This window comes from Triturus cristatus, chromosome 1_1 (genome assembly GCF_964204655.1).
Source record: "Triturus cristatus chromosome 1_1, aTriCri1.1, whole genome shotgun sequence".
Classification (NCBI taxonomy): Eukaryota; Metazoa; Chordata; class Amphibia; order Caudata; family Salamandridae; genus Triturus; species Triturus cristatus.
In genome coordinates, this window is record NC_140579.1 from 559,615,416 (window position 1) to 559,639,443 (window position 24,028).

At 43.7% G+C, this 24,028-nt stretch overlaps 1 protein-coding gene and 1 long non-coding RNA gene across 4 annotated transcripts in view; one reads left to right on the forward strand and one right to left on the reverse strand.

The window, feature by feature from the left end:
• The window catches only part of PKP1 (plakophilin 1), a 331,092-nt gene that overhangs the window by 299,169 nt on the left and 7,895 nt on the right, over positions 1-24,028 (forward strand). For all 3 annotated transcript variants that reach the window (XM_085643643.1, XM_085643638.1, XM_085643652.1), the window contains 4 exons: positions 9,015-9,168; positions 14,517-14,703; positions 16,989-17,073; positions 17,494-17,591. In XM_085643643.1, coding sequence (XP_085499769.1) covers positions 9,015-9,168; positions 14,517-14,703; positions 16,989-17,073; positions 17,494-17,568 — 501 coding nt within the window. In that variant the 3' untranslated portion in view covers positions 17,569-17,591. The remainder of the gene's footprint in view (positions 1-9,014; positions 9,169-14,516; positions 14,704-16,988; positions 17,074-17,493; positions 17,592-24,028) is intronic.
• The window catches only part of LOC146870621 (uncharacterized), a 451,880-nt gene that overhangs the window by 10,031 nt on the left and 417,821 nt on the right, over positions 1-24,028 (reverse strand). The window lies entirely within an intron of this gene.

Genomic DNA, 24,028 nt, shown 5'->3' on the forward strand with positions numbered 1-24,028 from the left:
GTTCGGGCTGGACTGTTCCCATGAGGCACAGGGTCAGACTGATTTGCATATGGCCATGTCTGAGCTGGGGTGGCAGAGTGGGCTAAAGAACGGTGATGGATCAAACCCAGATCTGTTGACTGGGTGTGAGTGTTTGATTGGTTCTGATGCTCCGTCCATCACCACCCCCTTTTGTACCGCTTACATTTTATAATGGCTACCTTTCTGGGAAATGTCAGGGAGTCTAATAATCGGTGAATTAGGGGGCCATGTTGAATTTTCGTCCCATGTGAAGTAAGGAAATTCCTTTCTCTCCACAGTCTTCCAAAGTTGTGAGCCACCCCAAAAGCATATCAGTGTAGATATTAACCGTTATTCCTTTGCTTAACTCACAGGCTCTAGTGAGGGCCACTAATTCTGCAGCCTGAGCAGAGCACTGTGGAAGCTGAGCTGTTTCTACTACTTGCTCCAATGTCGTGAGGGCGTAGGCGGCTGATGTGTTACCAGCTGGCCCTCTGAGACATGATCCGTCCACATACAGTGTACCTTCTGGATCTGTTATCGGGGTATCCTGTAAGTCAACCCATTCCTTCGTCTCCTCCTCTATCCTCAATATACAGTCATGTGGATCTAAACGGGCATCCTGAGTATCCAGTGGGAGTAATGTGCCGGGATTCAGTACAGTGCATCTCTTGATGTTAATGTGGCTGGAAAAGAGTGTCAATTCATATCCTGTGAGTCGTGCGCTAGTGAGGTACTGTGTCTTGGTGTTATTAAGGAGGGTATCCACAGAATGGGGAAACATCAGAGTTAAGAGGGAGTTCATGACGATCCCCGCACTCTGATGGACCATGAGTGCGGCCGCAGCTGTCATCCGTAGGCATCCTGGGAGAGCCCTCGCAACAGGGTCTAAGATAGCTGAAAAATAGGCACATGGCCGATGGTGATCTCCGAAAATCTGGATCAAGACAGCGCATGCACAACCGTCTGTCTCATGTGCAAAAAGATTTTTTTTTTTGTTATAATCAGGAGTACCGAGGACTGGAGCAGTACACAGAGCTCTTTTTAAATCCTGGAAGGCCTGCGTATGCTCTCTAGTCCATGGAAAGGAACTGTCTGATATGTCTTTAGTGGTGAGGGCAAGAAGAGGTTTGACCATGGCCGAAAAATTAGAAATCCACTGCCTGCAGTATGAGGTTAGGCCTATGAAGGCTCATACCTGCTTTTATGTTCGTGGGGCCGCCATAGCATTGATAACGTCTACACGATCAGCGGTGAGCTGCCTTCCCTCCTTCGAGAGGAGATGACCTAAATAGGTCACCATCTCTTGACAAAACTGAAGCTTTTTTAAAGAGACCTTGTTGTTATGGAGGGCAAGGTGGCGTAACAAACAGAGAGTAGCCTCTTTACATGTCGGGGCAGAATTTGCAGCAATGAGGAGGTCATCAACATACTGCAGCAGTGTGGAATTATCAGGGAGTTCCAAGGAATCTAGTTGACTTTTGAGAGCTTGACTATAGATACTGGGGCTCTCGGTGAAGCCTTGAGGGGCGCCGCAAAATCTAAAGCTCCGCCCACCAAGGGAGAAACCAAAATAATGTATGCTGTCAGGATGTATAGGAATACTGAAAAAAGCATTTTTCAGGTCTATGACAGAAAACTTTGTGGCGTCAGAAGGGACCATCGTCAAGAGGGCTGTAATGTCGAGGACAACAGGGTATTGGGAGATCGTTATTTTGTTAAGGGCTCTCAGGTTAATCACAAATCTGTATATTTTAGGGGAGAGAGCATCTCCATTGGTCTTCTTAAGAACCGGAATAATGGGACTATTACAGATATTACCACATGTCTCCTCCACTACTCCCTTGTCCATCAATTCAGATATTATTGTTAAAAGGGCGACTTCTCCTTCCGTGGGTAGTCGATACTGCCAGAGGCGGGGGGAGAAGGGTGCCTGGCTGAATGCGTACCACATGAGGGGGTATGTTGAGACACACCACATCAGTGTCTGATGATGCCCCGAGGGAGGAAGATAATGACTGCAACTCTGGTGGGAGAGGACCGGACAGATACATCTAGGAGTCGGGGTGGCGGAAATTGTTAGAGACACGCCTTGGGGACTACATGATATAGTGGCATTCAGAGTTTTCAGTAAATCCATGCCTAATAAGTTTTCACTTCAACCTGTAGTAAGGACCAAGGGAGCGTCAACATGGGCGGGGCAGATATCGAGAGGGAGCGGTTCAGAAACAGGGCTGGTCACGGGTGTTCCTGCAAAACCCACGGAGACATTTAAATTGCCAGAAAGGGGTGCCTCCGGGACCAATACACGTGCAATAGAAGACCTAGTCGCCCCTGTGTCCAGAAGGAAAGACCGAGCATCCCCTGCAACTGACACTTGAACATACGGGCCCTTCTGGTCGACCGGAATTTGCACTTTCGAAATACCCCTTCCCTGGCTATCCTATGCTTGATAAAACCGTGTCTCGTCTACCTCTTCATAATCGTCATTGTAATAAGTACGTGAGGCTTCATACCCATCAAACTTGTTAGCGGGGTATTGTCGTATGGCGTTGTCATCCCTATGTCTCCCCTCTCGGTCACTAGGGCGGTGTTGCCTTTGGTCTTTAGCAATCACCTCATCCCTGTGAACACGAGGCCGTGTTTTACCTGTCCGTATGTTTTCTGTTAAAACAGGACACTCATCCACCCAGTGGCCGTAACCCTTACAATAGGCACATTGATCTGTCTGGAGAGGTCCGGAGGGGCCGGAGGGAGCCGACTGGCGTGCTCTTGGCGGCCGCTGAGGGGGCGGCCGGAAATTGCCACGGGCGTCAGGACCTTTCGGAGGATAGGCCTGTTGCAGAAGTACTCGTTTTAAGGTCTTTATTTCTCTTGACCTCTTTCTCCTTATCCTCGTTTTCCCAATTCTCATGGTATTGGGCCATGGCCAAGATACCTGTCATAGTCTGAGCGGACCATGTACTCTCAACCTTCTTGCGTCTGGCAGAAATGTAAGGGAGCAAATTGCTGACCAATTTGTCAACGAATACCGGGCCAGTGGCCGAGGGTGCAGGCCGCTGTGTCCCTTGTATTCAGTTTCAAAACGGGTGAAAAATCCGCCACACTCTCATCCCTATGCTGTCTACAGGCGTTAATTTTATCCCAATTGATGACCGTTTCTGGCAACAGCGTCTTCATGAATGTTATGATTTTGCCAGGCAAGGCTGTGATGGCGGCGTTCGGTTTCGTCCCTCCCACTCTATTACCTTCCATGGCCTCTAGATCAGCCCATTTACCTCCCAATTCTCCTTCATGGTCGGTATGTCGTATTTTATCCCAGACCTCAGTAGGGACGACCGTACCAAAAAGTAAATCTATGTCTTCGAGAATATGGGTACCGGCAGATATTATCTGGCTTAATTCTTTATAGAAGGCAACCGGATTCTTCCGAGGATCCGGCAAGTGTCCCTTTAACTGTATCACTTCTGACCTTTTCCAAGGAACATGAACCCAAAGCCTGCGCCAGTGTGCTTCGACAGCCCCTCGGATATTATTTTGGGTATCGGTGAGTGCTTTAACAAAGACAGGGGCCGCCTCTCTCATTGGCATAGCTGTCTCTAGAGTGGGGCTGGGGAAAGCGGTCATATCATAGTAAGCTATCAAAGCAGACATTGCGCCAAACATCCCCTCTCCCTGCACATCGCCTCTTTTTATTTGTGACCTGAGGTCCACCAATCCGGCGGGTATCTGCTTGAATCTCTGCATAACCAAGGTACACATGTATTCAGCCCAGGTGGTCTGTTCCATAATCGTCCACTGGGAGAAGGTGGACCATATTTCTTTAAATGGATAAATATTCCCGCTATTTATCCAGCATTCACACTGTTGCCTTTGCAGGTTCTCGAAGGGACGAAAAGCTGACTGCAGAGCGCAAGGAAGCCAGTCGGGGCAATTCAATAATCTATATAAATCCTGCTTAACCGTAGACCACGGGGAAGAAGGGAGGGGGCGGGCAGGGGTAAAGCTGCAGGTATTGGGCAGATGGGGACTCGTTGTCATTCCCGCGGCGAGGACAGGGGTAGCGTGCGCAGTCGGTGTTATAGGCGTCAAAATAGGGGGGGGTTGGTGTGACGGGGGGAACAGTAAGAGGGGCAGTGGGGGCAGGAGTGCGTAGCACGGCTGGTGCAGCTGCATGCAGGGCAGGGGGGGTCAGCACAGGGTACATGAGGGCATAAGCAGGAGGACTTTTCAACATGGTATCGAGCAGGGAATCGCCCTCTTCTCCCCCTTCCATAAAGCCTTTCCCTTTCTCTTCACAGACGGGTAGCACTTCTGCACCCACGCCCTATGTTCCCTATCAACTATCTCTACAGATTTTTCCATTCGGTCCAGTAAGTGCTCCCTAGCATGGTCAGCCATTGACATCCGCTCTCGTTTCCTCTCTAGTGCCTTTTCCTTCTTTGCTCTCTGCTCAATTTCCTTCTTCCACAGCCTGACAGACTCAAACATCGAGGGATGAACCTTCCGTTTAAATAGCTGTTCCTCTAGATTTGCAAGAACCTGTGGATCAAAGGACCCATAAGGGGGCCATTGTAAATCGGGAACGGCTCGTTTGGTATACTTAGTCCAAAGGGAGGAAAACGTTATGGCAGATGGGCCATGTTTTGCATACATAGTGTGACCAGGCGTCCCTTCTGGAGGAAGCGGGCAAGCCGCCTCCAGCTGGGAGTCCTGCGTACACAAACAACAACATAATTTCTTAAACTTACTATTCGCCGGCATACTGAAAAGGCCCGAAAACAGATAATGCAAACAACAGCGGGCCTTAAAAAACTCACCTCGCTGGCTTGGCTTTTGCAAAAGTCAATAAGAGCGCAATCATACAGACTCGGTAGGTGATCAGCCCATCCTTACCTGACAGGGGTAGTTCTCTTCTGCAGACGTAGGGCCGTGTCCTGTTCCAGAAATCACTGTTAGGCGACCCCAGCGAGGACGCGGTTATGTGGCCCAGACCGGGCGGGGAGGAACAGCGGGCGAGTCGTTCGGCTACCGGACTGCAAGAATCCCTCGGGTAGGGTACCTCCGTCAGAGTCTCTCCGTGCACCTCCTCATATCCACCTGGCCTGACCTTCGTGCTCGTGGGGTCCCTGTTCGGGCGCCATTTGTAGAGCCGGGTATACCCACTTACTGGGTCTCGGTGGTGGGGGAACCGCCCAAGTCTACCATACCCTCCTATATCGTAAAAAGGAGACACAGGAGCCTTCGTCTGCAGGAGGAACAAAGTTTTATTCGAATAGCCCGGGCTATGGAACAGAGTCCCAAGCTCGTCGGTGACAAGACAGAGGAGGATGCTGCTTTAATCTGCAGCTTACAGGCCTTATATACATATTTCACCACCCTAAGGAACCAGTTCGGATGGGGCTGTAGTTACGCCATTCTTCATTCAGGCAGGACTGGTGCTGCAACAGATGGTGCAATCGATTAGGACAGATCTTGCCAAACAGGATATGTACGAGAAAGAATCAAACAGATCTTGACAAACAGGATATGTGAAAAGAAACAAGTTCTGGGACAGTGTCGTGACCAAGTCTTGCGAAACAAGATGGGTGCGTGCAGGAGTCCAGTCCGAGGGTGGTGAGAGGCCAATACTCTGTTCCCTTTTTGTAATTTGCTTAACCGCAAGGAGCAGGAAGGGCAGGGCGGACGTGACAGTTAGAACTTTGGCAAGCATCAGCAGAAACGACCAGGAGGGTCATGCAGAGGTGTTTGACACGAAATGGCAACGCTAAAATAATGGTGTCTGACACAAAATGGATGCCGACAAGAAGGACACTTTTCCTCACCTTCTAATGATGAGTGGTTGTGGCGCCTGTCCTTCACTTGGAGTGTTTCCATTATATGTTTTAGTAACCGCCACATCTTGCTATTTCAGATTTCATTTTAAGAGCATCCTGGACTAGTGTAATCTTTTGCCTGGGTTAAACAATGAAGGTAAAGGGGAACTACTTGTTATTAGATTAGAGATGCAAAGCCACTTAGTAATTCAGTGAGGAATTCTCTCATCTCCATTGGTCCTAGAAGGAACACTAGTTCCTCAAAGTGACAAACAGTATTTCCTATTAGGACAATTAAGTGTTTAATGGAAAACTGTGGAAAATAATTTTGTGAATTTGGGACGTACAGTGCCCATCAACTTGCAAACAGAAGTTCCAAGATGGAGGCAGTGACCATCCGTATTCAGAGTACACTGGGTGGCACTGGTCTTTAAACTGTGGAGGGGTGCATGATGGGATATTTCGAGGTTGCAGGGTTGTCACAAAAAGAATTACAGCTTCCTGCCATACCCCACAGGTCTCTCTAAAAAGCAATAGAATTTTCAGAATGTTCTCGTCAAAATGTGCTTTTAAAGTGGATCCCTGATCGCCAGTGCATACTATGAAACTTGTTAATCGGAAAACCTAGAAGGCAATAATCTCTGAAATGGGCTAATGTGAAATAATAGAAGGCAAGAATGAACATAAATTATTGTGACCATTTCTTAGATAATATTTAGCCTCTCCCTCAAAGTCCCTTGGGTGCAATGGCCTTTTTGCTTGAATCTGTTATTGATTTAACGTACGGTATTTATCGGCTTAAAATATCAACAGAAAACATTGTTTTGGGGTTTTTAAGACGCCCCCAACAGATCCATACCCGCTCAGTCTCCATTTAAAAGACTGATTCACCTTTAGTACTTTGCACTCAATGTATTTATTCGTAAAAGCACAACTGCATTATTTTTGTCTATAGTTTTTTCAGTGAAGCCATTTACGATACAATGTATATAATCTTCTCACCACTTTAGATTTTCAACGTGATAGAATATATTATTTAGGGGGATTTCCCCAAGGGTCTTATTTAAAATTTAGTGGGCAGCCACACTGTCTGTCAGTGTGGTAGAGGACATTACGTCCACCTCCCTGACGAACTACCGACCGCCATATTAGGAGATCACCACCAGCCCAGCAGTGATCTCCATGCCTTTACAGGAACCTCCATCGCAGTGGTTCCTCTAAAGGCACTGCAAGATTGGTGCTTGGCCGTCTTCTTTCAGGCGGATGCACACCAAATGTTTTTTATTTAAACTCCCAAAGCAGAATATGTTTTTGCAAAACAAAAAGAATAATAATGCCAACACCCTGGGAGTTTCTTGCACCTGCGGTAGACCATCAGACAAAGAGCGACAGACCTTGGACGGCAGACCTTCCATCTCCTGCTCTGCTAACGGCTGTGCACTGCTGACCTTATTCAATGGGAGGTTCTCAGGAGATTTTGAGACCGTGATGTAACTTTATCAACCTCATGACCAATGGGGATTTCAGAAAGGATACAGATAGAAGCATAGAAAAATCAAGTTCATAAACAATCTAAGTTGACAATTACAGGAAACGCTGCCCTTCGCTAATGGACATCAGAGCATCTTAGGATGTGTGGGCCCACTAGTAGAGAACAATGTTGCACGCATGCAGTGCTTGCACCCACTTCTATTAATAGTAAACAAACCATTGGTTGTACATCATTGTGATGTTCCAAGCGTACATTCAGGAATGGCAAACATTAATCAACACAATACTCCAGTGTGTAGGGAGCTCAAACATTTTGTTAATGTTGAGCATTGTCAGTGTCAAACTTTACTCATGACGTTCCAAGTACTTAGAGAGTGTGAAAGTGCTCTGACGAGGCTTCAAGGTGGCATATTTGTCGTATATAAAATACATATGACCACCATAGGGTTGTACCATAAGCACTTTTCTCCTATCTCGTTGAATAGGCATATAGCTATCCTTTATTCTCTCTTATGTGGGTAAGATTCCAGGTTATGATGCTAAGAGCAATAATTTGCGGTTATATACTGTATAAAAGCACATGGCACTTTGAATTACCTAGTATGGTTCATTGCAGGTTATGATAAAAGCAGCGCAATATGCACACAAGCACTTGTAACTTTGAATTTCCCTGTATGGTTCTTGCAGTCAGCTCTATTTCCAACATTGATAAATTTGTATGCATATAGGTTTTATTTGAATAGCAGTATGTCCTTTGTTATAAGCACTTGCACTTTGAAGCAACCTGTATGGTTCTATGCTGGCTAGAATAAATGCAACCTTAAATTTAACTTTGATGAATTTTAAGTGCATATAGGTTTTATTTGAATAGCAGTATGTTCTTTGCTATAAGTACTTGGTACTTTGAACCAATCTGTATGGTTATCTGCAGGCCAGGATTAATAAATCACAATGTTTTAACTTTGAAGAATTCTTATGTGTATGTTCTGATAATGTTCTATGGTATAGATAAGAATAATGTATGCTAAATTGTTGGCTATGCACTGTAATGTATTATTTTGTGATGATTTTTATCAATCAGACAATAAAACATATTATTATTTGTATGACCACACATATCCTTTGTTTGGGAATATTACATAAGTGCAGAACATTCTCAAGCATCTTCATTCACATTATAGATTACAAGATTAATCTCTCCATGTTTGATTTTGCTGTATTTGTGCAAAGCTGTTTACTGCACTGAGAGTTCCTATTCCCTTTCAATAGTATCGATGCCAGAGCATTTACTTTACACTATTCTCAAATATTCACATAGTGTGCACTTGTACATAATTTACTTTAATTGTAAACCTTCCCTGAGTGTTTCCCAGATCTCTTAGGAATTTCCTTTACCTGCAAACATTAGAATGGAGCGCACATCACTATCATGGAAATCTTTAAATTGTAAACTTTACTGGACTATGATTAGCACTCTCTTCGATTTCATTAAATTGTAAGCATTTCCTGAGCTTGCACAGCACTCTCAACACTTTTGTTTGTAGTATTTGTGTGTTTCCATAGCGTAAATACATCTCTAATACAGTTCTTGTAATTAAAAGCATTCCCTGAGTGTGCAGGGTACTGTCATGTAGTTACGTATACCGAAAGTATCCCCTGAGTGTGAACAGAAGTCTCATACACACTGTTTTGTTTTTTTCCTTCCAGATGTCCAATGGAATGAGCCAGCTTATTGGTGTGAAGGAGAAAGGTTTGCCACAGATCACAAGACTTCTGCAGTCTGGAAACTCTGATGTGGTGAAGGCGGGATCTTCCTTAATCAGTAACATGTCCCGTCATCCTGCTCTCCATAAAATGATGGGTAAGAAATTCTGCTGCCACACCATAGGTGTGCAAAAAAGCATGGAGCTTTCAGACACATTTCATCAAAAATACTTAAAGTCTGTAATCTGAGAGGACTAAACTCCATCAGACACAAGTTATTGATGAATATCCCAGATCTGCACACAATGGCACATGGATTGACTACAATGGCATACTCATTGTTAGAAATGGGGTCTCTAGTTGGCGGTGGTTTGGCCACTGTCCAAGGAGGGACCCTCACTCTAGTCAGGGGAAGGGAGTTTTACAGCTATGATAACCCCTGCTTATCCCCTTGGTAGCTTGGCATGAGCAGTCAGGCTTACTCAGAGGCAATGCATAAAGCATTTACACACACACACAGACACATGCACACGCAGACACACACACACACACACACACTACAAAAGGAGTCCACACCAGTTCAGAAAAATAACCAATATTTATCGGAATAATGCAAGACAAGAATGACATATATCCAACAAACAGAAGTCAACATGTAACTTTTAAAAGGTTAAACAAGTTTAGACAATAGAAGTCAATGGATGAGTTTGTTTTAGCAAAAGTTCCTTAGATGCGTCAAAAATCAAAGACGATGTAAGGCTCAGGGAAGGTGAGGTGCTGAAAAAGCAAAGAGATGCATTGGTTCCTTCCTGGCCAGGTAGGTGATGTGTCGGTTCCTTACTGGCAGGGGAGGTAATGCATCGGTTCCTTACTGGCAGGAGAAGTGATGCATTGGTTTCTGGACATGCAGCCGTGATTCCTTATTGCGGTGCGAGGTCGATGAAAATCCAGATGCACTGCTTTGATACGACGGCAGTGAAACAGGCACTACGTCGATTTCACAGCTGCAAGCAGGTGTTGCGTCAGAGTCAAAGCGGGTGTCATGGAAGTCGGTGACATGGTACTCGAAACTGTGGCAATTTGTCTGTTATAGCAAGCTGGGCCCTGCAGTGATGTGTTAAGCGGGAAGCACACCTCGGGGCAGGCAGCGGTGATGTGTCGATCTTTCGCAGCTATACGTCAATAAAACGGGTGCTGGGATTTGATGCGTGGATTTTCTCCTTAGGCTCACCATATGTCACTTCAAGGGTCCAGGAACTGGATTTGGCACTACTTGGCAAGACTGGACTCTCAGCTGAAGATCCCACGCATGGGCAGGAGAAGTCTTTGATGGCCCTGAGACTTCTAAACATGAGGCAACCACACACAAGCCCTTGGAGAACCTTGAAAGCAGTATTCAGAAAGCAAAGCCTGGTCCTTTCACTCCCAGGACAGAAGCAGCAAAGCAGAAGGCCAACACAGCAAAACAAACAGCAAAGTGACAGTCCCTCCTGACAGCTTCTCCAGCTCCTCTTCCTGGCAGAATGTCCTAAGTCCAGAAGTGTTCTGATATTGGGGTGTCAGAGGTCCAATATTTATACCCCTTTCTGCCTTTGAAGTAACCAAAATCAAAGGAAAGTCTTGGTAGTGCCCAAGACCATGCCTTTCCCTGAACCTGGCACCAAACAGGCTACAGAGGTGTGGAGACAGCTTTGTGTGAGGACAGGCACAGCCCAATACAGGTGTCAGTGACAACTCCTCCCACCACTCTAGCCTAGGAAGGTCCATTAGCCTGGTGATGGCCCATCAGTATATGCAAGGCACACCTCAGCTCCCTTTGTGTGACTGTCTAGAGTGAATGCACAAGAGCCCAACTGTCAGCCAACCCAAACGTGTATTCTACAGACAAGCAGAGGCACAGAATGGTTAAGCAAGAAAATGCCCACTTTCTAAAAGTGCCATTTTCAAACACTCAATATTTAAAAACCAACTTCACCAAAAGATATATTTTTAAATTGTGAGTTCAGAGACCCCCACATCCAAATCGCTATCTGCTCCGAAATGGAAATTACACTTAAATGATATTTCAAGGAAATCCCAATGTTACCCTATAGGAGAGATAGGCCTTGAAATAGCGAAAAATAAAATTAGCAGTATTTCACTATTACGACATGTCCTACCTTTTAAATACACCGCACACTGCCCATAGGGCTGCCTTGGACCTACCTTAGGGGTGCCTTAAATGTAATAGAAGGAAAGGTTTGGGCCTGGAAAATGGGTGCACTTGCAAGGTCGAAACAGCGGTTTAAAACTGCACTCACAGACACTTCAGTGGCAGGCTTGAGACATGCTTGCAGGGCTACTCATGTGGGTGGCATAATCAATGCTGCAGGCCCACTAGTAGCATTTGATTTACAGGCCCTGGGCACACCTGTTGCACTTTACTAGTGACTTATTGGTAAATCAACTATAACAATCCTTCGTTTTAGGAAACTGCTAAAGACACATCTTTTTCCCTAGCTCCTATGTCCCCCTCGTGAACTCAGCCTCGGTCCTCAGTTTTACTGTTTTAGGGTTCTTCAGCGCTGGGATACCTCCGGGTGACTATGCGCTTTATAAAAATAAATAATAATAATAATAATAATAATAATAATAATAATAACAATCATGGATAAACCAATCACAAATACTATTTATACAGGGAGTATTTGCACTAGTGCTAGAGTCCTAAAGCCAGCAAAAACAAAATGCAGCACAGTCAGGAACAGGAGGTCAGAAGCAAAATGACAGGGTAAATCACAACAAAAAATGCCAGGTCTAACACTCATAGTTGTAGACACTATATAAATAGCAATATCCTTACCTAAAATTACATATCTGAGCAACATATAAGGCCTGGATGGTAAAATATGTTTACCCAAGAAACAATACTGCTGTTTAAAATGTGTATCATTTGGGAAACATAAGGAATTACTTAATTGTGATAGGAGTCAATTTAAAAACAAATAAAGACTCGCAAATATAAAGAAACACCTGTTATTAGTATATTTTACTCATTTGTTGTTCTCAAAAGGGACTGATGTACTCCCAGAGAAACTATGTAGTTACTCTGGTGTACAACTGTTCGTCTAACGTCATAAAATGGTTCGCAGAGCCACAGTCGTAGTAGGGTTAGTGAGAATATGCATTAGTAAATGCTTTATTTACTTTGTCCACATTCCTACATTTTTCTTTCAGAAGAAATACCTCACTCCAGACTCTCCCAAAAGTATTAGGGTGCTTGGGTCACTTTGGCCTAACATATTTCACCATTTCACCAATGACAATTAGGACTAAGTTTAAAAGTGTGTCAAAGGGCATCACCAATGTTTGTGATTGCCTTAAAATGTTTGATTTTGCGGGTTTTAAAAACATTGTTGATGGATATTCATGCAAACTCATGTTTTGTCAACCAACTGGCTTGTACCTCTGTGGAAAATCAGTCAACTGTGGATAAAAGACTAAAACATACATATCCTAAATTTTTGACTCACGATTTGTGGCTTGTGTTCAAAGACGCACCTTATTGTGTAAATATGTCAGTCTTACATGTGCAAAATCTTTGACAGTCAAGTCCATCTGATTGATAACTTAGAGGCCCATTAGGATCTTGGGCGGATCGCCACCGCCCGCATGGCAGTGGCGATCCACCCGAGATCCGTCCCCGCCCACCACCCATTTCCCCCCCGCCATATTACCATGGCGGGGGGCACCGCGGCAGATGGAAAGACCGTCTGCCGCTTTTCCGCCTGGTCAACAAGTCGACCGGGCGGAAAAGAGTTTAATATGGTGGCGGTGTCTGTGAGACACTGCCAGCCATATTAGTATGGGCGCGGAAACATGCCTTTCTGTGGCGGCATGCCGCCACGGAAAGGCATGCGGGAATTGCTTGCGGGCACCTGTAGCGGGCCCCCAGGGACTCTGGGGGGTGGAGGGTGCACATGGGGGGTACCTATGGTACCCCCCTGCATTTCAATAGACAACGTGGCAGGCACCGCCCGCCGCAATGTTAAATATATGGGATGTGCCCGCCACTGTGGCGGGTGCATCGTAATTGCCCCCACAGGATCCCCGCCCTTATGGCGGGCGGTTCCTCTTCACGTCGTGATGGCAGGCGGACAAAGTCCGCCCGCCATCCTAAAGATGCCCTAAGTGTCTAAGTATTAATTCTGCCTACATGGGTCCTGCAATTTGCGACCTCATTTGATTGGAAATACCTCCTTACTATTGGAACTCAACAAATGCTGAGATCTGTGGAAGCTGTTAGGAGATTTGCTGCAAAGGTAGGAGGGGAAACATTTAGACCTATATTGGAAATTTATGAGGCAAAATGTTTGTCAGTGGGTGGTTATGGGGCAGGGTTTTGGAGTGTATTAATCCCAAACCCCTACAAAAGATAGAAAATGAGTTTTTATGCTGGCTTCTCGCCGTCTCAAAATCAACTTCTAATTACATTTGACATGAAGAGTCTGTAATGACTTATATTTCTCATTTTATTAGAATTCATCCCATCATGTTATGGCTTTCAATTTGGACCAAAAAGGAAATTGCTTTCCAAAAAGCTGTTCTAAAGCACTGTTTAAGGTTGGATAATGTTTTACATATCCCCTGGCTTAAATGCGTGAATCAGTTATTTATGGATTCGGGTGTTCCTGAACGTCTTGAAAATCCAGACGGCATTGATGGGGAGGTAAAATGTAAAATATTGGACAAGCTTTATAAGACCTGGGAGAGCATTAAGTCGATAGGATCCCCAGTCGAGAGTGATTATCTACCCCTGGTTTTTAGTAAAGGCCAAAGAACCTAATTTAATAATTGTCAGAAATACTCAGTTTATATTTCACTTAACCCACTTAGGTTGAATACTTTCAATTTCCTTTTGGTGTTCCCTGTTGCTGACCTATGGAAGAATACACTTCCGTCTTTTGCTTGTGACACTTTTTCAGCACAAAACATTTTACAAATGTTGCTATTTTGTACATTGTACAAATGTCCTCGGAAACGTTTTTCATTGCCACTGTTTAATAATTTTAGAATTCGTTCCTATAAGGAGGCATTTCTTTTAATTCAGCAACATTCATCTGAGTATATATTTAGCTGTTTTACATTTTATTTGGGTATCTTTGAAGATTAGGAAAAATTATATGAATGAATTGCGATTATGTAATTTTGGCATTGTATAAAAGGCTTTTTGTATTAATTATTGTCAATTTTTATTATGATGTTGCATTGTAATATTTACATGTTTGATTTTACGGCACAACCGAAGCCACATAAAGAGTGAATGACTGACTGACTAATTCTGTAAGATTTATGTAACTAGAGGCACAACTCTGCTGCCTACATTGAAACAGGAAGAGACAGGTAACCCTAAGCACAGTCGTTTTAAATGCTAGTATAAGAACATGTAATCTGAGGTATTACCCATCAGGTACACACTTTGGTCCCTTATATGACAATTACTTCTCTCTGACCCTTTCTTCTTAGGAAACCAAGTGCTTCCTGATATTTCCAGAATGCTATCTGTTCCATCCAGCAATATCACTAACTCCGAAGACATCATGTCGTCTGCCTGTTATACCATGAGGAACCTTGTCATGTCCAACCCACATTTGGCAAAACAGAACTTAAACAGAGACCTGCTGAAAAATGTGGTAGAAATGTGCAGAAGTGGGTGAGTGATTTTTATCAGGAGTATTTGTTTCAATGGGTATTGCTGGAGGGTGGTGCAGGTGTATGTAGAGGCGGGTGAGGCAACAGAAATGAAAGCACGGCAGAAGTACACTATGTGTGATGGGAAAACGGATCTTAGTCACAGTTCGAAATGATTAAATCAGGTGTACTGGGAAAGGAAATCATTAAAATCAATCATGTTTGATGGTTAAAATGCAAGATAAATAAAGTATAATGGGAAAGAAAGAGAGCATACAGTGCCCAGTGGTGCAATGGGCATGTTCGCTCGTTTTCTACTCTCCCCAGGAACTGCAGTATTCTGTCCAACCTCTTATGTAATATAGTTTGCACTGGTGCACATATAGAGCCAGCTCTATGCTAAACAGACATTCCCTCCTTTGAAAGGGCCTTGGCCCCATGCAAAGAGGGGAATACTTTGCCTCTGATCTTCACACTATATTATGGAGGCAGCACTGAGGCAAAGAAGAATTCAGCACTGCCTGTGCTCCACAAATAGGTAGTGATGCACAACAAAGAGGAGGCGCACAGTCAATTCGCCCTTGAGGGCAGCCCTGTGACAGGGTAATATGGGGTTTGATGGACCACCCCAGACATGCCCCCAACACACCTGTGTGCAGTGGAATGTCTGTCTTATTTCTGAAGTGGAGACGGAAGCAGCTTGAAAAAAGAAAGATAGATCGGTTGCTTCAAATAGGTTTTACTAACCCTGAGGACAGCGCATTCTTTTTAATGGGAGAATCTATCTCTGGGTGCGCCCGCGCACCTGTTTAAGGGTGCGCTGTGGCACAATTAGGGACAGTGCACCTTGTCTGTAATATGGTCCCACATATGATAGAGTAAACCAGGTGTGAAATATAACAATAGGTACAGAAATCTAGAAATAAACCAGGTATACTGTGGAACTAGAGCCAAATCAGTTTAGGAAGAGAATAAGAAAGTCTATGGGGCCGATTACGATGTCGTCAGGAAAGCATTCCCACCAAATTTGGTTAGGAATGCTTTGCGAACGATTTGTATTCGGGGAGTTCTACCGACCGATTACAATGTGTCCGGATGGTTACGGACTCTGTTCGGTCGGACTCCCATTGGGCTCCTATTGGATTCCCATGTGAGCCTGTGTTCCGAACGAGAACACAGGCTCCCATTGAAAAAAAGGGGTGGGTAGGGAAAACCTTGCCCCCTGTGGCGGGCACCCCATGGTGCCTGCCACACTGTGCATGGTTGGGAAGAGAGGTCCCTTGGGTACCCCCACGGGCCCTATCCGGGGGCCTACGGGTGAAAGGGGGCCTGCTGCAGTCCCCTGAAGTCCGATTCCCACAGCTGTTTCATCTCGGCGAAACCGATTTGGAACAGCTGTCCGAATCAGTCATCGTACTCGCTTGTTCGGAAACCGGCTCCTTTGGGCTGTATGACTCGGCTCCGAATGACTCGGGTTGCCTGAATCCCATTCGGAACCGATTCGGACAGCCCGGACAGCTTCCTTGCATTGTAATCGGTCATTCAGAAATGTGACCGATTTGGCCGGGATCATAGGTCCCGAATCGGATTAGCAGAATCTAAATTCCATTCGAAGCCTATCCTGACAACATCGTAATTGGCACCTCTGTGTCTGATTGTCAACTCTGAGATAAACCAGATGAGATGAGCAACCAACAACAAAGCAAATGTGATGTTGAAGTAAGTATAACTTGGGTGTAATGAGGAGTAACCGACAACCCAGATCCATGTAGAGCTGAGAGAGGTGGAGTGGGTAATCAGCTGTAACTCACTGGGCATACAGAATTAAAGGTACATGTGATGTGATGGGTATCCAGTGATGAATAAGGTGTGAAAGGGAACTACCAATAAATCAGTAAAATGGAACAGTATAGTGAAACCTGATGTGATTGAGAACATGAGATACACCAAGTGCCATAGGTAAACAAAAACAGTCCAAGTGAGATAGATATCTAGAAGATAAAAATAGACATTATGTTGTCGGCACGAACCAAATTTGCATACAACTATTATTTAAATTATACCAATGTATCCTTGACTATAAGATCGGCTTGAAAATCATGTAGTTCTGCCATCGGAGCAAAATACGTTTTTCATTTGGCCGTGTTTTCAACTGAAAGTGTTTAAAGTTGATTTAGTAACATTTAAATTGTTATTTATGTTTCTAGCACTACTTTTATTGCTTGCAGTGTATGTTGATATTCCTTTGAGCTGGACAGGATATTTACTGTAATCAAATGATGATGCTGATAATTATTTTAATTTTAGCTCCGCACCCAAAGCAGCCGACGCTGCCCGTGTTTTACTAACAGACATGTGGGCCCAGAGAGAACTTCAGAGTGTACTGAAACAGGTACAAAAACATGATTTAATGTTATGCTTAAGAAAATAGTGAAAGGCTAAGATATACTCGAAACTCTCTTCCAAGGAAAGGCTTTCCCATGCGTATTGCAGTGTGTCACATAAAACTATATTCAGCAGTAAAAGTTTCAGGTGAGCCCAGGCATATGCTTACCTATTTTTGTTTGAAAAAACATATACCACCTGGAGAGGAGACATTATGCTTGTTCATCCTTCATGACACAGGGTGTTAAGGCCAGCCTACCCTTGTAAACCCACTTTACTAAGCCAAGAGACCTGATTTAGTTTATTCTATTGTCATGCTCTCTAATCTATATCTTTTTAAGTAACAAGATATAATGATAGGACCATTTGAAATACTATTATGTAATGTATGGGTTAATGCCTCTGTCTCTTTCTTTTTTTTTTATAGAATGAATTGGATAAAAGCATGATGGGGGCTATCACAGGTTCTGCTCTCCGAAATGCCATCTCAAGAACCATGTGAAGGACAATTCATCTACGCTACAGGTAAGACAGGTGAACTAATGTGGAAGGTCTTTGGGTCTGTTTTGACACCCTTAGATGGAACATTGTCTTCTAGGGTTACAGTCTGACATACATACGAAGAAATATTAACCACTCTAGTTAAGGAGGGCCTTAACATTACAGTTTCAAGGTTTGTGCTGAAATGGCTGTGGTGGATCACATACCTCTGAAATACCTGCAATCCAGAGATAGATTGTTTGCATTGCATTGCATTTGTCCACCACAATCTACCCCATCAACCATTTCATTTTTTCACAAGGCTCAGAGTTGTGGGTTTCTGCAGCCTGCACTGATAGTGGCTCCTTTTTTATAGCTGATAGAGTACACAGATGGTAAACATCCCTCCAAGTTTAGCAGAATTTGTGCAGACCTCACGTGGGATTCCACAGGGCTAAATTCTCTCACTCCATTCACCAAATTAATACATCAAAGTGAGGCCCGCTTAAACATGTACAAGGAATACACAGGTGACATTTCAAGTCTCTAAGAAGGACACAGTTCAGCAACACATCTGCTACAGGGCTCCAGACAACATGGCCACATCTCACCTTTATTGATTGCCCTCAATTGACTGAATGACTAAAGCCAGAAGTCAATTCAAAATAACATGCATTATCCAATAAACTCTTCATAGAAGGCTGTCAAACTTCTTAGCTTGCAAAGTAGTTGAATCAGGTGGATCCGAGAACTCAGAATATCAAACTCCCTTTGTCTCAAAACCATGCTGTTCAAGAAATCCAATTTAGCGAATCAATCTTTCCTGTTAAGCGCACCAACGTTCTGGAACTCAATCCTGCCAGCTCTCAGAAATATTCTTCCCCACACCAAGTTAAAAAAATTATTTAAACCCTTTCTCTTTCTTTGCTACTTTCAATCATCTTTAACCGTCATTCAGATACACCTGGTTATCGCCCACTGAAGCCAAGGAAGAATGGGAGAGTTCAAATATAATGAATTACCATGACCCGGCTCCAGACGGTTTGCTTCCACAATGATTCACCTGAATTAGATATTTTTTCCCTTTTTCCTCTTGTCCACCTTCAGATTACATCATTGGTATCCTTACACTGGATAATCTCCCCTCCCCCACCATGATCATCTCACTACTTATACACCCTTTGTTAAAGAACACCATATCTATTTTAAAAGATGTAAAGTGCTCTGATACCCACATTCGTCTGTTTCAGGTTATATAAAACTGCACATGAAAAATACATAGATTGCTGAACCAAATAATGACTGCAAATCTTATCACCAAACATGACATTACAAGTTAAATAATAGCCATCATTACGGCCCTAGCTCCATCCACTTTTTAGCATGTTCACAACTTGGTTGAGAAACATTGCTAGCCAATTATCACGAGGTACCCGCACTTCAAAAGTTGCTAGCTCCTGTTTCAGCAACATTGAATTGCTCAAGACAGTTTTGCCTTTTGCTACATCCAAAACATGACATTCTTGTAGTCAATTCTCTTATGCAGTCTACACTTGACTGTGGGAGTACAATTTACATGGGGGCCACAAACAATATCTTTTATTGTCTACAGTTGGTTCAGAATGCAGCCGCAGACACATTTATGGACTCTCGACGTGTGACCACATCAGGCCCATCATTTGAAATGTGTAGTAGTTGCCTGTGAAGCAGAGTTTGGTTTTCAAAGTGATGGCCGTCTTGCATTATGGCCTTTCAGAGTTTCTCACCATTGAATTGAAATAAAAGAAGCCTCGGAAATCCTCCCATTCTGCACGCACATGGAAATCAGCCATTCCAAAATCTAGGACCATTAGTCTCGATAACCGTGCCTTCTTGATTGCAGTACCAAAATTCCGGAACTCGCGTCCATCTGCTCACATTTCACCATAAATGCAATGCCTGGCTTTTTACTAAAAAATGATACAGGTTACTCTTTATTCCTGATCTTTTTCTTTAATTTAACTTTGTATTTCAATGCTCCTTGTGATATTTATGCTCTTGAGCCATTGTAAGTTTTTAATGTGTCTTCACCCTCATTAGTTTCGTTGTTATATGGTTAGCCTAGCGACAAGGCGTTTTTCAGACCTGTGCACAATAAATGTCACTAACATAAAATAACATGCCAGATGAAGAACAGCTGTGTGCTTGAGAGGGTTTCCTATTCGGGTAGGCAGTGATGAAACAATTTTTCGGCTACCCTTCTTCACTGAACATGGGATGCTGCACTCAGTTTGGCGTCCAGCATGATCACGTTTTGTATTTTCAACTTTCTAATGGAATATAATAAGAATAAGAAGGATTTGTTAAGCCTTGTGTCCAGTTTGGCCAGAAGAACATCTCTGAGGATGATCCACTCCTGAAGTATTGGATACTGCCTGTATCAAGACTCTGATGCCACAGAATGTGTTGTATAAAAAACCTTTTGCTTGGGAACAAGGAAAGAGTGGGCCAGGAAAGACAAGAAAATTTCCTAAAGTGAAATCTAAACGGTCCCCTCTTCAGGGGCTGTTATTCCCAGTCTCCACCAGGGGAGGTGTACTGTGACTACTCTTAAGGAGAGCCTCTCTAGCTCTAAGACTAAAAAAACGTAGCTACTCTGCTGTGTCAAGTGAACCTTCTGCTCTGACCAATATCATGCTAACCTTGATAGATCCTAACATTGGACTTTATGTCATCAGTGCCTCCCATGATATTTCCTTCAGAGTTGAAGTTGTCTTTGTGGACATCTTCAGCTCTCACCACTCACTATTACCACATTTGCTCACCCTGTGCGGACTTTGACAGCAAATGCTGAAAATATGAGGGGGGGAGAAGCTTAATGGCACAACAGTGCCAAAACGACCAGGAAGAGAGGAAAGGAGAAAGAGAGGAAGGCAAAGCAACACCTCGTTGAAAGAGAAGCTACTAGGGTGGTGGAGAGAGCGGAATGTCCCAGAGTGACATTTGTACTATCAGGAGATGTAGGCACCCTGAGGAATTGAAGGTGTTTGAGGAAACCATTAGATCATTAAGAAAGATCCTCAGAATACGAGGTTAGAATTCCTGGTGCACAGGAGAACTAAAAGGAAGTGAGCCAGCTAAGCATGGAAGTTGACTTCTCAGAAGTACTCAGACAAACCCATTGAGGAGAGCTACAGGAAGCAAGAGAAATTCTTGAACACTTGTTGGATTAAGACATGGGTGAGGAACACTACAATGAAGAACTTTCCTTATAGAGAAACTATGGTCTGTGGGAAGAGAAAGAATCCCTAAGGATTTTCTAACCCTTTCACCCCAAGCCTTATCATGATCCAGAGGCACGGTATCCTATGAGGCACTGATGGGTAGGATGTCACCTAAGCTTGGCCTAACCTTACAATTGGAGCCAAAAATCCAGATTTCCTCTTTTATACCGGAGCAGGACCCAAAGAAGACATCGTTGACTTTGACCCTGCTGTACCACATTTGGAGAAAAGTGCACAACACACTTCAAAAGCCTTACCTTAGTGCTGACCATGTCTCAACTGTAGCACCTGTGTGTTTGCAGTGACTTGCGCCATTCTATTCCCTACTAGGGCATCCCAAAATGTCTCCCTCATCGAGGGACTCTTGACTGGACTTGCTTTGGATTCATCCCAGCAATATTTCTCTCGGGCTTTTTCTTTGTATTGCCCAGCCTGGATTATGAACCAGCATCTCTAGGGGATTGAAATCTCATAGATCGCACATTAAGAACCTATAAATTCATGATTTTGGTGTTAGCCATATGGACAAGCACTATGTGTTATGTGTCAGAATAAATTTTTATGACAGTATGTATCACATGTGAGTACCAAGACGTTTTCTTCACTAATACCTGAGAGTATGATTAACTTATGACTATAACATGAAAAAGAAATTTTGCCGAAAATTATATTAACACTAAGTGTCTTTTAAGCAATATTTGCATCTATATTTATAGGGATCATTGTTTTCTGCAACAAATATGTACCCTGCTCCCTATGTACTCTAGGGTTATCCCTTTTCTCCTTCACACTACCATGTCTTGGAGACAAGATACAAAATTTAGGGCCCTAATCTTGACTCCCCCGAATCCAGATTCCAGTGCTAAGCAGGACTTGTCGATAGCTGCTCCCTCTCAATGATAGTCCTTGAACTCTAGCTTGGTCACTGGCACTTCAAGTGAAAGAGAGCAGGATACTAGAAGTGATGGGTAGGAAGATACCTTGGCCTGCATCCCTTAGCATATGGGCTGCCAATGCTACCAGGCCAGCATCCCTTCTCATATCGGCTGCTAATAAAAACATGCTGTTCACCAAATGTAATAGGTATCACTGTTAAAAGATTGCAAAGTTGACAGCAAGATGGCCTCCATGCTTGATAAGAGTTTGCACGGGATGTCGTTGAATCCTATTTCTTTCCAACCAAGTCGAACGTATTTTGCGTTCCACATTCACGTCGCACAGCAAAATGAGAATTCTTGCAAACTCAAATTTATTCGATATTCCATTTTAATTAAAAGTTTATCCATGATAAAATCCATAAGTTAATCACATTTTTTCATTCAAATGTGAGACTTTGTCTATTCCATTAGTTTCAAATGCTGAGTAAATGCCTATCCGGGCCTTTTCAAAAGCATGTGGGAATACGCTGCCATGGGCAGCCTGATTTCCTGATTACCCAATGCATCTCGGGCTAAAAGTCACCCTTCTTCAGGGGTAGCTGCAATATTAAACAAAACCACGATATCACAATTTTTTTTAACAACTCTCTTTGAACATGCTTGTGATCTTAACACTTAAGGCAAACCGACTTCAATTTATGTCACCATTCCTATTACATCCTTCCGTGCAAAGTTACATCCCCTTAATCAAAGACTTAAAATTCAAAATTAAAAAACAGAGAATTAAAAAACAACGACATCATCCATTCTGTGCTCCCCCTCATTTCTAAAGTGGATCATATTCAAAATGGGTGTGCAGACTTTCCTTTATAATAAATGAATCCTATTTCTGACATATATGGTATTGGCTGATCTCCAACACCATGCATGGCTGAAGTGTGCCATTTTCATGCTGGAAAAACAGGCCGGTGAAGAACTTCTTGGCAAAGAGATTATTCTATCACAGTTGGCACAGACATGGTGGGGTGATGGCGGTCCCATAAATGAGCCTCCTATCACCCTTTCATGGAATGAGTAAAGTTCTCACACTCGCAGAGTCTTTTCCACAGTTTCAAAAATGTTCTTTCTCAACCCCAAGATATGGTTATCAGTACGAATGCCCCAAGTGGAGCCAAGAGGCCTTCAGGTCATCACGTTGCACCACTGACCTGGGGACCTTCCTGCAGAATGCGTGATGGGTTCAGGGCTGACAAATTTGCCTCACATGACCAAGAATTGGGGTTTTCCCTCAATTTCTCACTACAGTTCACAATCACTTTAGAACATTAAATGATGGACATTTGGATGTCTAGCAGGGTGTTGAAATTCGTAGTGGAGACATGCCCCAGAACCCACCCACAATGTCACAAGGAATCAGGGGAACAGGATAATTAGCTTCAAATACAGGTGCAGGTACTCCTCAGCAAAGGCATAATAGAACTGATGTCAGCGCACCAGAGAAATCAACTGCACTACATCAAGCATTTCCTGGTTCAGTGAAAGATACAGGTCTAGTCTACATCATTGTCGTGTGGTTTGTCAATAAGCACATCCGAAGGCAGTTGCTTTAAATAACAACATTTTAATATTTGTAGGGATGACCCCCCCCTATCTGAACTTTGGAGTCTGCACGTACAGAACTGAGGACATATTTCAAAATCCCCGTCCTTCTGAATCAATGGATGTTTTGGAGAGGGTGAACTTGCATTTTAAAGTCCTGACATTTAATTTGCAATATGGTTCGATAGGTGTTTGACTGTGCCTGTTGTGGCTCAGCAGTGAATGGAGACAGTTGAGCATTGGCAGGGCTCAATTCAGATGCCAAATATAATGAATGCATCTCTGCATGTTTGTCTTTCTGCCCTCTAGTTCCTAGCTCATGCATACCTGGGGGTGTTGGGTGGGCATCAATGCGATCACACCACCAGGATATTGTGGACAATGCCTGAAGAGATGACAATGTGTTGGAGCCTCAGGTGGTCAATTTTACACTGAGATTTACATCCTGGAGTGAGGAGAGGGTCCCACTTATGTTGTCAACTGACTAAAACGATGAACTTGAGCTCCTGGACCGCAGATTTCCTTGACAGCACCATACATCCTTAGAATAAAGTTTGACAAGGCAGACAGCCTCCACAGATGGGGCTCAGAGTCACTTGAGTGGGAACTGGATCAGACAGTGAAGAATGATCTGTTCAACCAGTGTTTGCAAAAATAGCAAGTCTTTTACCTTTGCATCCGTTTCTCGGGATCCATGATCACTGGAAAATGCATTCTAAGAAGACTTGGAAGAAAGTTCCTC